The 14,009-nt window shown below is 31.9% G+C and overlaps 1 protein-coding gene across 3 annotated transcripts; it reads right to left on the minus strand.

Annotated features, from left to right (window-relative positions):
* Window positions 1-2,817: 2,817 nt before the first annotated feature.
* Window positions 2,818-3,755, minus strand: LOC111390810 (heavy metal-associated isoprenylated plant protein 39). 3 transcript variants are annotated; one of them, XM_023015926.1, is made up of 3 exons: window positions 3,646-3,755; window positions 3,288-3,366; window positions 2,818-3,220 (listed from the first exon to the last, which is right to left on the minus strand). In XM_023015926.1, exons 1-3 carry the CDS (start codon window positions 3,652-3,654, stop codon window positions 2,979-2,981), a joined length of 330 nt encoding a protein of 109 aa, XP_022871694.1. In that variant the 5' UTR covers window positions 3,655-3,755; the 3' UTR covers window positions 2,818-2,978. The 3 variants fall into 3 exon arrangements, with proteins under 3 accessions (XP_022871694.1, XP_022871693.1, XP_022871696.1); XM_023015925.1 differs by having other exon boundaries at window positions 3,288-3,369; window positions 3,646-3,744; XM_023015928.1 differs by having other exon boundaries at window positions 3,288-3,369; window positions 3,641-3,734.
* Between the last annotated feature and the right edge of the window lie 10,254 nt (window positions 3,756-14,009).

Here is a 14,009-nt window from a genome sequence, read left to right on the forward strand (position 1 = left end):
GCCTGTCAATGAACAAAATCTGAAGCCTCTTACATCATTGGTTGTGTAAACCCCTCTTTTCTTCTGTATATCACTTAAAATATGGAAGCCTTGGCCAAGAAATGATCTGTCAAAGCATAATCAGAAGTGTGCTGTTTCTATTTCTTAAAGATTTGATAGTTGGATTTTACTCCAAAGCTTCAGCTGCCTTCGAAGGTAGAAGAACAAAATGAACTTTTTAACTACTCTATCCACAACATTTTCAGGTATACATAAATACATATTTGACGCAAGATGCAATAGAAGAATTATAGGAGAATGGGAAGGGAAGAGAAGAAGAGAAAGGAGGGAAAAAGAGAGAAGAATTGAGGGCAAGAGGAAATCAATTTATTTCATATAATCAGGTTAAATGCAAAAGACCCCTTGGTTTCTAATATTCTATTCTAAGAAAGAAATATCTAGTAAATGCTATTAAATCAGACATTATCAAGTTTCCTAAAACACACATCAAAATTGGAAACTACATATAATAATATCTTTTATAATATTGCATCAACATTATTTTTGGGCAGCTAACATGTGTTTACTAACTTTAACATTCTCTTTTAAGAAACTTCACGCCTCAGTTTGCAGGTCTCAAAGAGAACTTGGGGGGTCCTCGGTACTCCTGAAGTAGTTTTCCAGCATCATTGCTAGCCTTTCAAGGTAGAGCTAGCATGAGTATATCCTTATATTTTTTGGTGGTAGATTGTCAGTTTTAGCACGAGTATATCCTTACATTTGTTGCTGGTAGATTGTCAGTTTTTATGTTATATTTAGCAAATTGTTTTTATTTAGATGGATATGCACAATGTAAGCTTGGGGGGATGGCTCACAAATGTGTGAAAAATGCAGCTTGGAAAGAGTCTGTCACTGGCCATCGTAGTCGGATAGGTTCAAATGTGAAAGTATATGATTAATTTTCAACAATAACAGGGGTTGAGGTTATCTTGATAGAGTCAATCACAAAAATTGTTGTAAACCTTAAAGCTGCCAATAGTTTCCCAGTTTTTATGGTGCATTGATTTAAGAAAAAAATGAATGCGGCACTGAATTGCAGTTCTTCTATGAATGAAGAGCTTCATTCTTTATGCAGTGGGCTTCTTTTATGTTAGGCTTTTCAATGTTATTCTGTTATGAAGTGAGAGAACTGAACCATTTAAAACACCATTCATGTTAATTACATTTGTGTATTAAGTTTCCGCTTTTACTGCTCAAGTCATGTTGGAAATATGGTACAAAAGTAGCAGTTGACCAAAGGATGATGTGGATGCTGAATCGATGAATTGACCATGATGACTGTTGACTCAATTCAATTGTTTTGGCTCTTAAACGTGCTTCCTTTTTGGACTTGCTATTGTTGATTGAAAAACGCATTTTGGAAAACACACTTTTGTTAGTGGATAGGTTAAATGAAATGCTAGTGTTGCCTCCTCGACCGTAGAATTGGTAACCTACTAGTGGTTTTCCATACACACACCAGTTGGATTCTAGGGTTTGATTTTATTCATTCACTTCGGACTGGCTTCTGGGCTCTCTCTCTCTAAAAAATTAGTTCATCTAACAAATCCAATATCTGAGATTCTGTTCTTGAGTGATCTATAATATGGTGTGAGAGATGATTAAGAGCCTATTTGTTTGCCATTTACCACCTCATTTTTAGAAGAAATGTTACCGTCTGTGGGCATCACTTAGCCCTTTTTTGACTTTTATCTCACAACTTTCATTTTGCATCAGCTATATTTCTTCTAATAAAGAGCAAAAAATGGTGCCCAAACACCCCTTAAGTGTTCTTGAACGAGCTTTAATCATATTTGAGAGGCTATTTTTGTATTCTTGAGTGATTTCGTTCTTGGTGGCCTGAAGTTGTAACGTTGGTTGATTTCATTCCGGTTAATGCAGTGATTTCTTCTGGTAACGGAAGCTCAAAAGGGGGATTAGGAACTTTGGTTTGAACCTCTTGCCTTGGGGCAAAAATTCTTGTGTTCATTTTTTACTTTCTGCACTTTATTTTTCAGTCGTCGTGTTTGTTTACAGTCTCCTAGTAGTTGGATCTAATCATAACCAGTCACATAGTAGCAGTTAAAGTGTGAAACATTATTCTTCTTCAGACTTGCCTACTATATTATATTGGAGAGTCTTAACCAAGAAATGATCCATCAAAGCATAATCAGAATTGGGCTCCTTCTATTTTTTTATGATTTTCTGAGCGTACTTGCTTCATCGATCGATTTCCAAGTTTGAATTAGGCTGTCATTACTCTTGGCATCAAATTATACTTTGTTGCGTTTCTACCTATCAAATTATACAATCTTTTGCTCCCATTTGAGAACCCGCCCATGTTCAGAAAATTCAGTATGTTTCCACTTAAATAGTAGACTGTCTCGAAAGTTACCTTCTTACCCATCTAAATTCTACTCAGCACTCAGAAAGTTGGGAACAAATTAGACTACAGTCACGACACTCCATATAATTTTGAGGTAAGCCCGACCCAGGCGCCTTCAATATATCCATTCACCCCAGTACAAGTCATAAATTTTAGGGTAGTGACAGTATATTTGCTTCAGGACAGGTTCATGCATTATTTATTGGATAATATTATATGAATTCTGACGCCAGTGTTATTTGACAAATATATATAACTTGACTGACTGGCGTACGAATGACAGACCTCTTTAATCCTTCCGATAAGTCATATTTTTCAACATAACGGCTGCAAGATAAGATGCCTGAAAAGCTCTACAAATTGTTTATTATTTTTGTTTTTAATCTGTTGGGTTTGGAGACTTTTAGCAAAAATGATCCAGAAGAAGAAATTCATAATATTAGTAGCCATAATTCTTCTAACTCCATGACAGTAACCTCAATTCACATTGATGGCTATGCGTCTCTGGGAATGTCTCAAAAGAGTTTTATTCTATGAAAATTAAAAACCTCAACAGGTGGAGTGAGGTGTCTGTTTATTTCTTTTCTTCTGGTTTCTTATCCTCTTGTTTCTTTTCCTCTGGTTTCTTGTCCTCTTCCTTCTTTTCTTCTTTCTTTTCTTCCTTCTTCTCTTCTTTCTTTTCTTCCTTTGCTGGCCCAACTGACAAAATATCAACCTTTCCCACTTTCTTTAATTTCTTCATCACTGCAACTGCGTCCATTTCTCCTATTACTGTCAGCTTTTGCTCCTTGAGATCAGCAGCAATTGAATCCACCCCTGTTCTCACAAACAAGTATTAGTATAAATTACTGAAAAACCAAAAAGAGAATTCATTTTTATGTACCATATATATCTGCTGCGGCTTCTATGGCTTTTTGCTTTGTTTTCTCATCAGTCATCGTCAACATCTTCAACACCACCTTCTGCTATCAGATTTCAGAAGAAAAATAAGATAATCTGATCATTTCATGTTAGTCTAAGCTAATAAACTATCTTTGTGTGTTGTAACCAAGACTCTTTGTTCACTTGTCAATCGCATTTCCAATTGGACAAGTGCTCGTCCCATCAGAAAAACCGAAAATGCCTTATCAAACTCGAGTACCAGCATGGATCACTTGGCTTTAGTAAACATATATGCGTGCCAACATGGAGAAAGATAGAGGGGGGGGGGGGGGGGGGGGGATTGTAGAGGCATACCATACCTGAGCCATTGAGGAGATGAGTGGAATTATGAAGAATGAAAGGGTGGGGAAACTTTTGAAGGAGTTTGTGTAACCTTATATCTTGGGGTTTGGTTGTGGAAAATTGAAATACTTCTTCAGGTGCTATTTGATTTGGGAAAATTGCACTATTAGTCCCCAACCTATTACACTAGTAACGGTTTAATATCCAACATTCTATTATAGGTCTACAATTTGTTTACAGTTACTAAAACAATATGTGAAATTGTTAACTCACTCTTACGCGTTTAACTTTATGAAGTCTAGTTTTATTTCCTAGCTTTGACAAGTGTTTACAAAGTTTGAATTGGTATTTGCTTTTATTCGGTGCACGTGATACTTGAAGATGATTTGGACATTGAAAACTAATTGTGCAATTATTGTGAAAAGTCGGTTAAGAGTAATTCACAATTAAAACATTATATTAAAGACTAACAAACCATTTTTTAAAAAAGAGTTAATGTACTAATCCTTGATTTGTAGAGATTAAAATTTAGATTTTAATTTAAGTTAAATTCAATAATTAATTTTAATCATATATTTTATGGAGTCCACAACTTTTCAATCACTCATTTCAATAATTTTTTATCAAAATCTACTAAAAATCTGATTTTAATTGCATGAGCAAAATATATTCAACGAGCTATAATTAAAGATTGAAAGAAAGTTGAGCATTTTGGGTCCATCCATTTAAAGCTTCATTCATTTAGAATTTTGTAATGTGGGGACTAAACTTTTAATGTAAGAGTATCTCTTAATAATTATATCTCATAATAATTAAAGCTCTTGAATATGACCATGACCACTAAAATGGAATTTAAAATCTTGAAAGTAATATGAAAAAAATAAATTAGGTAATTAATAGTTTACTTTCTTAAATATGATAATAAAATAAGTAGTTGGCAAATGTAGTATTTCGAAATACAAATTTATGCAATTTTAATTTTAATTTTATTTTATTTTTATATAAATTTAGAGTGTTTGAAATACATTAGATTGGACGCTATAATGTTCAACGTTTTTATAAAATTCAGAGGGTGTTTGGAAGTCATTTTTATGTAAAAATGCATTTTGGAATAGTAAATTGATGATAAATGTGTGGTTGAAAAAAAAAGAATTTTTTTTTATTTACGTGTAATATTATTTTAATGAAGAATGCGTGATTGAAAAGAAGAGAGAGAGAAATGCATTTTAAAAAAATGGGTACCTAACGGGTCTCAATATGCTAAATACATCTTTTGCAGCCCCCACTCGTGTAAAACCCTCTCTACTCGTCCCACATGACATGTTTCCTCTGTCTTGACTCTTGATTTGGCACGAAAGTAGAGTCGATTTCACTAAATCAATGTCAATATTGATTACTTTGAAAAGACGAAACTCGTTTATAACATTACAAGAAATTGTGGCTTCAGTGATAGATATTTTCATCGCAAAAGGTCGATAATCCTACTTATCGAAGAAATTTTCTTGTCGGTACATAATGAAAATAAAAGTTCGGCAAGTAATTTTTCGCAGCTAACATAATTGTCAATGGTTACTGACAGATTTACCTAAATATACATGTCCGTCATAAATATGAATGAATTTCTACAACATCTATCAGCAATTGTTTTATCGATAACTTAGTTCGATGAAAATTACCAACGAAATTACAATTTATATTTTTGTTGGCAGATTCCGACAAATAGAAAGGTATCATTATGATTTTACATTATCGTCATAAAGAGGGAGATGTTAGAAAAGATAGAATATACGAATTTTCTCTTGTAAAACTTATTTTTACCATAGTAAATTATAGCAGTATCGAAAAAGTACGTGGTCTCACATTAAAACAAGTGTTTATAAGTTTTGTCTGTTCTTGTGTATCTATTTTTCTACGGCGATCTTATTGCTTTTGATAGTATTGGGTTTTTAATTCCGATAAGTATGATCATACACAAATGATCATGATTAGTGTAGATTGACGCCCGTCTCTGTTCTTGAGGGATCAAAAAGAGTACTCACTCGCTCGACCCTAAAAGAAAGTTAAACAAAGACCATACTCGATTGATTGTCCTAATGCATGCTTTATCACCAATCAATGAACTTGTAATAGAAACAAAATGACGAATTATGATTAATAAATATTTTGAGATTCATGCAATTATCTATGGTTGGTCCATCCAATTTACAGTGAAATCGAGTCGTATTTGTAGTATTTGAGAGCATAATTTTACAGATTCTTATAAAAGGCTGGATAATTTTAAGAAAAGGCTATCATAAATGTAAACCATATTTTCAACATTAATTAATTTTTCTTAATTCTTTTTTCTGTTTTTGTGTATAATTCTCATATGTCACTTCACTATGTGGAAATTGGGGAATTTCTCTTAATATGAAAAGACTTGTTTGGGCAGCATAATCTTCACAAACGTGATGATGATTTCTTTGGACATTTTCATTTCAATTCAAATGTTCTGTCGTGTGAAATTTGAAGAATAAGATTTGATTTCATGTTAATTAACGATTAAAAATGGGTTAAGCGTGCTTTATTATTATTATTATTATTATTATTATTATTATTATTATTATTATTATTATTATTATTATTATTATTATTATTTCCTGATGATTTTATGTGCTTGCCATGAAAATTTGGTACGAGTAGGGTTTATGTTGTTTTTTATGTTTAATTAAAAAAATATTGTCTTTTTCCATTCTTTATTTAGCTCTTGTTTGGCACACATTCTTTTCAAAATACTTTTTTTTTTCCAATTACATATGCTTCAATAAAATAATATTACACGTAAATTCAAAACTTTTTCTTATTTTTTAACCACACATTTTCTATTAATTTACTATTCCAAAATACATTATTAGAATATACTAGGGGCTCAAAGAGGCCCTTAATGTTCAATTTTATATTTATTTTCGTTTATTTTAGTTAGAAAAATCATCGTTTAATCTAGAGAAAATTACATCATTGGTCGTTCATTGTTCAAATAGCAAATTGATTCTCAACTTTTAAAAATTAACAATTAGTTATTAACTTGTTAATATAGGTGCAAAACTAGTTAACAATAGAAAACTGTTCAAATATCTGTTAAACTGTCACACGACTATCACATATCCAGCTTTTTAAAGTTGAGTATTAATGTTTACTAAGTTAGACTAGTATTTAGAAATTTGAAAATGATACACTGTTAGTGACTGCTAAATACTATTTAGCAAACACTTAAATGACTCTCGTCGTTAAAATAGATTATACAATTGTAATATAAAATTGAGAGCCAACTTATTTTTTAAAAGGTTGGAGTCAAACTTATGATTTGATAACACTTCAAAATAAGGTTTACATTACAAAATTTAGAACTTGAAAATCCAAATGTGAAAAAAGCTAGAACGATTAAGCCTTTGCATTGCATAAGTGGCAATCCATGTGAATGGAAAAGGAAATGAAAATTCAAATGTGCTAGTAACATACGCCTAAATGGAAAACGGAGATAAAATTCATTGATAGATGAATCTCGTTAAATTTGGGGTTCAATAAGAATGTCAATGACCCAAAGTTTGTATGCTACAAATCCTTTATTTATTTATTTTTATTTTTTTTCAAATTTAACCCACCACTTTAGAGGAAAAGATATATACAAAAAGGAATCATTATATAACTAACTAATGTTAATGTTATTTGTGAAATATCTGAAAATGTTTAATTGTGCTCAAAACCAAAACCCGAACTAAGACCAATTGCTAGCTTTGAGACTGGAACTACAACCCGAAAAATATTGTTTCCATTTAACTTCCTTTTGCATTTTAATTTCTTTTAAAATTAGGCATGTTTGAATTGTTGTGAAATTGGGTCATAAAAGAATACACTTTAAATACATTCGAGGGAGGACTCAATTTCTATGTTTGGCACTTCAAGAGATTTTCTTTCTTTTTCCGGGTCAACATGGGGACTAGTAAAAATTTTGTAAAACTTAGCCTCCAATTGAGAAGAATTTAAATAAATAGAAATGAAGTGTGAATAAATAAATATTACTTACATGTAAATAAATAAATAAGAAAAGTCCCTTGGACTGGAAAACTGCTAAGGTGCATTTACAAGGTTTTCCTTTTTAACTTCCAATGGAAAATCGCCATTTGTTATCTGCAAAAAAAATAAAAATAAATTCATTGACCTATTGGAATTTTGTTTGTTCAAAATCAAATGAAAAAAAAATGGGCTTAACCATGCAACCACATGAGGTCCTCCCGAAAATGGGAGGGCAGGGAAGGCTATAACCATGCGACCGATCGCATGGTTGACGAAATGTGACCGTTGGGTCATTTTTTGACCTCTTTTCTTTCAAAATTGGTGACTTTTCATTCTTGTTTTTGCACCATTTCATGGAAGCTTGCCAATGCCTATAAATAGGCTATCCAAATGTAAGAAAAATATATTGAATTCCATTGAGATCTATCCCCAAATTATTCTTCCAAAATTGATAGAAAATTATCATATAATCATTCCATTTCTTTTCACTTGTTCATTTTGAAGATACACTTTTACTTTAGGTGTTCATCTCATCAATGCTTATTTAATCTTACGTACTATTTGTCGAAAATCCTTAAAAGCATTGAAAAGGAGGTAAATAACGTTTAAGGACAGCAAGATTAATTTCATGTTCAAGCCTCCATTGATTATTTATATATATTCCCTTTGTTGTGTTTCATTTTTCCTTCTCTATTGCCTTAATTTTCCAACAATCTCAAACGTTATCTGATTATTGTTACTGCGATGGAGACGGAATCTACACTTGCTACCATCAAAATGATGAATCAAGGTCTGGTACGCTTGGACAGATTCGATGACACAAATTTCACAAGATGGCAAGACAAACTTAAGTTTATGTTAACGGCCTTGAAGATTTTCTACATGCTTGATCCAATATTGGAGCACATTTCCAATGCAATTGACAAAGATATCGAAGAAATTCGTGCAGAAAGGAAAAAAGGGAAAAGGACGAATTGATATGCCGTGACCATATCCTAAATGCATTGTTCGATCGTCTATATACTACATTGGTAAAAGAAATCTGGAACGCACTAGAAAGCAAATATAAAGCCGAGGAAGAAAGTACCAAAGTTCTTAATATCTAAATATCTTGATTTCAAATTCTTGGATAATGTACTCTTATTGCCCCAAGTACATTAGTTACAAATAATTGTAAACAAATTGAAAGCGGTGAAAACCGAATTTCCCGAAATTTTTCAAGTTGGAGCAATTATTGTTAAACTCCCCTATTCATGGAAAGGATATAGGAAGAAAATTCTTCACAATTCCAAAGACTTTTTTTTGGAAGATATACAAAAACATCTTCATATAGAGGAAGAATCAAATGCAAGAAATAAGATTGAAAATTATTATGATGGCTCTTCGAAAGTCAATGCCGTGGACAATGTGGATGACTCCAACAAATTTAAAAAGAAAGGGAAACTTCTTGATCCTAGAAAGGATCAAGAGAAGTTCAAAAACAAAGCCAAAGGACCTTGCTATGTGCGTGAAAAATCGGGACACCTGCTAGAGATTGCAGGCATAGGAAACAATAAAAGAAGGAAGGAGAAGTGAATTCAATTGATAAGATTATCGCCACAGTGAGCGAAATTACTGCTATCCAAGCCAAAGTTCCAGGCTGGTGGTATGATACACGCGCTACAATCCATGTACGTTATGATAAGTCTCTCTTCAAAACTTATCATGACATTGAAGACAATCAGAAAATACAAATGGGAAATGAAGGAAGATCAAATGTGATTGGCAAAAGAAAAGTTGAACTCATTTTCACTTCAGAAAAGAAGATCACTTTGACAAATATCTTGCGTGTACCTGAAATGAATAGAAACTTAGCAAGTGGTGTACTTTTGGAAAAAACTTGGGATTAAATCTATTTTTGAATCTGAAAAACTTGTACGAACCCATAATGACACTTTGTTGGAAAGGGCTATTCTACCGAAAGAATGGTCAAACTATGTATTATTGAGAACAAGTCAAATAAAATTAAATTTTTTGCATATGTTACTGATTTATTTAATTTATGGCATGGTAAATTAGCACATATAGGAGTTAACACTATGAAAAGAATGATTAAATGTGGATTAATACAATGTGACATTAACAAATTAGAAAAATGTGAAATATGTGTTAATTGTTAAATAAAAAATGATTAAGAAGCAATTTCATAGCATAGTAAGATCAACAAAATTACTTGAACTTGTTCATTCCGACATATGTGAATTGAATGGAATGTTAATTAGAGGCAACAGTAGATATTTTATTACTTTTATTGACGATTGTTCTCGATATACTTATTAAAGGATAAAGACGAAGCCTTTAGTGCCTTTAGGACCTATAAAATTGAAGTTGAAAATCAATTAGAAAGAAAATTAAAGACTTGTGATAGAGGTAGTGAATATTTTCTAATGAATTTAACATGTTTTGTGAACAAAATGGAATAGTACATCAAACTTCTACACCTAGAACACCGGAACAAAATGGATTAGAGAAAAAAGAATAGAATAATTTTAGAGATGATAAATGCTATGTTGTTAAATTCTAAACTATCTTTTAAGCTATGAGGTGAAGCCTTACTTAGTATTTGCCAGATAATAAATAGGATTCCCACGAAGAAGAATAAAATTTCCCCATATGAAATATAGAAAGGTGGAAAACCAAATATAAATTATTTTAAAAGATGGGGTGCCTTGCATATTGTAAGAATATGGATCCTAAGAGAACCAAGTTAGGTCCTAAAGGTATCAAATGTTCCTTTATGAGATATGCTCTTAATAGCAAGGCCTATAAATTATTAAATCTTGAATTGGATGGTATAATAGAATCAAGAGATGTGAAATTTTTCGAGAATGTAATGGTAGCTAAGAAATCTGAAAATAATAATAAGGATATTCCAACCTTTAGAAGCTTACCAGAAAAATAAAAGATGTTGAAATTGATCCTTGAAGAAGTAAAAGAACTAGAAAAGTAAAGAATTTAGGATTAGATGAAATAAATTCCCAACTCATTTTCTTTTACTTAGTAGAGGGAGATAAGAAGGATGTTGTAAGAACAATCCCTTTTGTTCTTCAAGTGAAAAGTGATCCTAAGACTTATAAGGAACTAATGCAGTCTAGAGACTATATGTTCTAGAAAGAAGTAATAAACATGACATGGATTTTATTATTTCAAATAATACTTAGGAAAAAGTTGACCTACCAGCAAGTTTTAAAGCTATCCGTTGCAAGTGGATATTTAGGAAGAAATTTCGATGGATCGCTTAATATTTATAAGGCTAGATTAGTAGTTAAAGGATGTCATCAAAGGGAATGAATTGATTACTCTGACACATATGCACCTGTGACTATGATAACCTCATCGGGATCTTATTTGTATTAGCATCCATTTATGACCTACATGTTCATCAAATGGACGTCAAGATGGCGTTCATAAATAGAGATCTCGAAGATGATGTCTATATGGAACAACAAAAAAAGTTCATTTTACCGAGAAATGAACATAAGGTGTGCAAATTAATTAAATATTTATATAGATTAAAACAAGCTCCCAAAAAGTGGCATGAGAAATTTGACTCTAAAATAGTGTCAAATGAATTTAATCACAATTCGGTAGATGCCTCTATACGAAAGTGAATGATAATATAATCACATTAGTGTGTCTATATATTGATGATATGCTAATCATTAACAATAATATAGATGGGATCAAAGAAATAAAATGGTTTTTATCCTCTACTTTTAAAATAAAGGATCTGGGAAAAGTGGACACTATCCTTGGTATCAAAGTTAAAAGGGATAGTGGGGGTTTTACATTAAGCCAATCACATTATGTTGAGAATGTGATAAATAAATTCAAACATTTGAACATTAAAAAGGCTAATATTCCTGTAGATCCAAATATCAAATTAATAAAAAATGATGATACGCAAGTACAATTGGAAGTCTCTTGTACGACTTACAATGTACAAGACCTAATGTGACATTTACTATAAGTAAACTAAGTAGGTTTACTAGCAACCCGAGTTCAAAATATTGGAAGGCCATCGGTAGAATTCTTGGTTACCTAAAGAAAACCAAAAACCTTGGGCTACAATATACAAAGTTTCCTAAGATCTTAGAAGAATATCCCGATGCAAGTTGGATATTGAGTGTGGGAGAGAATAAATTCACTTCGAGTTGAATATTCACTCTTGAAGGTGGTGCAATTTCTTGGAAGTATAAGAAACAAATTTGTATTACTCATTAACTATATTAGAATTTGTAGCATTGGTCGAAATCGAAAAGAAGTTGAGTGGCTAAGAGATTTATTATATGAAATTCCTTTAGTTATAAAGAATATTTCTTCTATATCTATCTTGTGTGATAGTCAAACTACTCTAGCTAGAGCATATAATGAAGTACACAATGGAAAATCTAGATGTATGAGTCTAAGACACGAATATATAAGGAAATTAATCAAGCATGGAATAATTTCCCTTACATTTGTTAAATCTAGTGAGAACGTAGCTGATCCATTTACCAAACCTCTCAAGAAAGAGTTAAGTGAGATCAACATCAAGTAAAATGGGATTAAAACTCTTCAAATAGATCCACCAATAACGGCAACCCCACTAAAATATACTAAACTAGTATATATAGGTTCAATGGGTAACAACAAGTTATTCGATAAGTGGATGTATTTCAACACCATTAAATGTATTAAAATCATATTTTTGAAAAATAGTGTCGGTTGTTACTGTTGGAGGGATGAGTTAAAATAAACCCTTAGTAAAGTTCAGTACGGAATACAAGTATCTGTAAAAGTAACAAAGATATTGAAATAACTTCACCTATGTGAACTTCGAGGTGGTGTCGTTTCTATAGAGAGTTGAAGTTTTTCTCTCTTTAAAAGTTCAATGAAAAAGGATTAGTGTAAGGTCATATTAGCACTAAGCGAGTTAGAGGAACTAGTAAAAAGTTTAACACTTGTGCGTGTGATTTCATCGGTGTTGACACAGGGAATAATTGGTTCAAAGCACTCTAGCTACTTGGAATTCTGATGATACTTTATGAGATTTAGAAAAGATTTAAATCAAAAGATATCTAATTCTTATGTATAAGTGTTGATATTTGATTATGTGACTAATATAGATTTTGAACAAACAAAATTCCAAAATCAAATTAAAAAAAATGGGCTTAACCATGGGACCGCATCGATTAAGCCCATGCAGTTGCATGGGGCCCTCCCGAGAATGGGAGGGCCGGGAAGGTTATAACCATGCGACCGCATGGCTATAGCCCATACGGTTGCATGGTTGACGAAATGTGGCCGTTGGGTCGTTTTTTGACATTTTTTCTTTCAAAATTGGTGGCTTTTCATCCTTATTTTTGCACCATTTCATAGAAGCTTGCCAATTCCTATAAGTAGATGATTCAAATGCAAGAAAAATATATTGAATTCAATTGAGATCTATCCCCAAATTATTCTTCCAAAATTGAGAGAAAATTATCATTGAATCATTCCATTTCTTTTCACTTATTTATTGTGAAGATACACGTTTGTTTTTGGTGTTCTTCATCAAAACTTGTTTAATCCTACGAACTATTTGTCGAAAATCTTTAAAATCATTGGAAAGGAGGCAAATAACGTTTGAGGATAGTGAGATTAATTTCGTGTTCAAACCTTCATTGATTATTTCTATATATTTCCTTTGCTGTGTTTCATTTTTCCTAATCTATTGCCACATGGCCTTCTATGTGTAGCATAATTGAATAAATAATCTCTCTATTCATTTAATGAATAATAGATAATATTTTATTACTACAATGTAACAAACACATTAGATTAATACATCGTTTACTTATTTGCTTTACTTCATCGTAAAGAACGGTTAGGCATTGCAATTAAGTTAGAATTTTACATATCGATGAATATTAGTTAGTAATCAATTCTCATTGTGTAATTTAGCATGTCTGACCACGTGAGTGAGTCACCTTCTTCGAAAATCACGCTTTTGCTTATAATTCACGTTCTTCAAGCTCAAGAAACGCAATTCATGAGATCTTTCATTTCATTTAGGTTTTCAACGCTCCTTCACATTTCTTTCTTGAAAGTAGTTAATAAAACAAAAGGAATTGGCATAATATCAACAATAACGCTGTGTACACTCTTTTTGACAACTCACTCACAATTATGGAACTCGCGATTACTTTAATTGTGGGTCTCATTTCTTGTATGTTAAAAGACTGTCAACCATGATGTCAAAATTATTGGACTCATAATATTATTCTAATATTAATAACACACAATAATTGAAGGACAAGACAAAACT

The sequence above is a fragment of the Olea europaea genome, unplaced genomic scaffold (assembly GCF_002742605.1).
Source record: "Olea europaea var. sylvestris unplaced genomic scaffold, O_europaea_v1 scaffold716, whole genome shotgun sequence".
NCBI lineage: Eukaryota > Viridiplantae > Streptophyta > Magnoliopsida > Lamiales > Oleaceae > Olea > Olea europaea.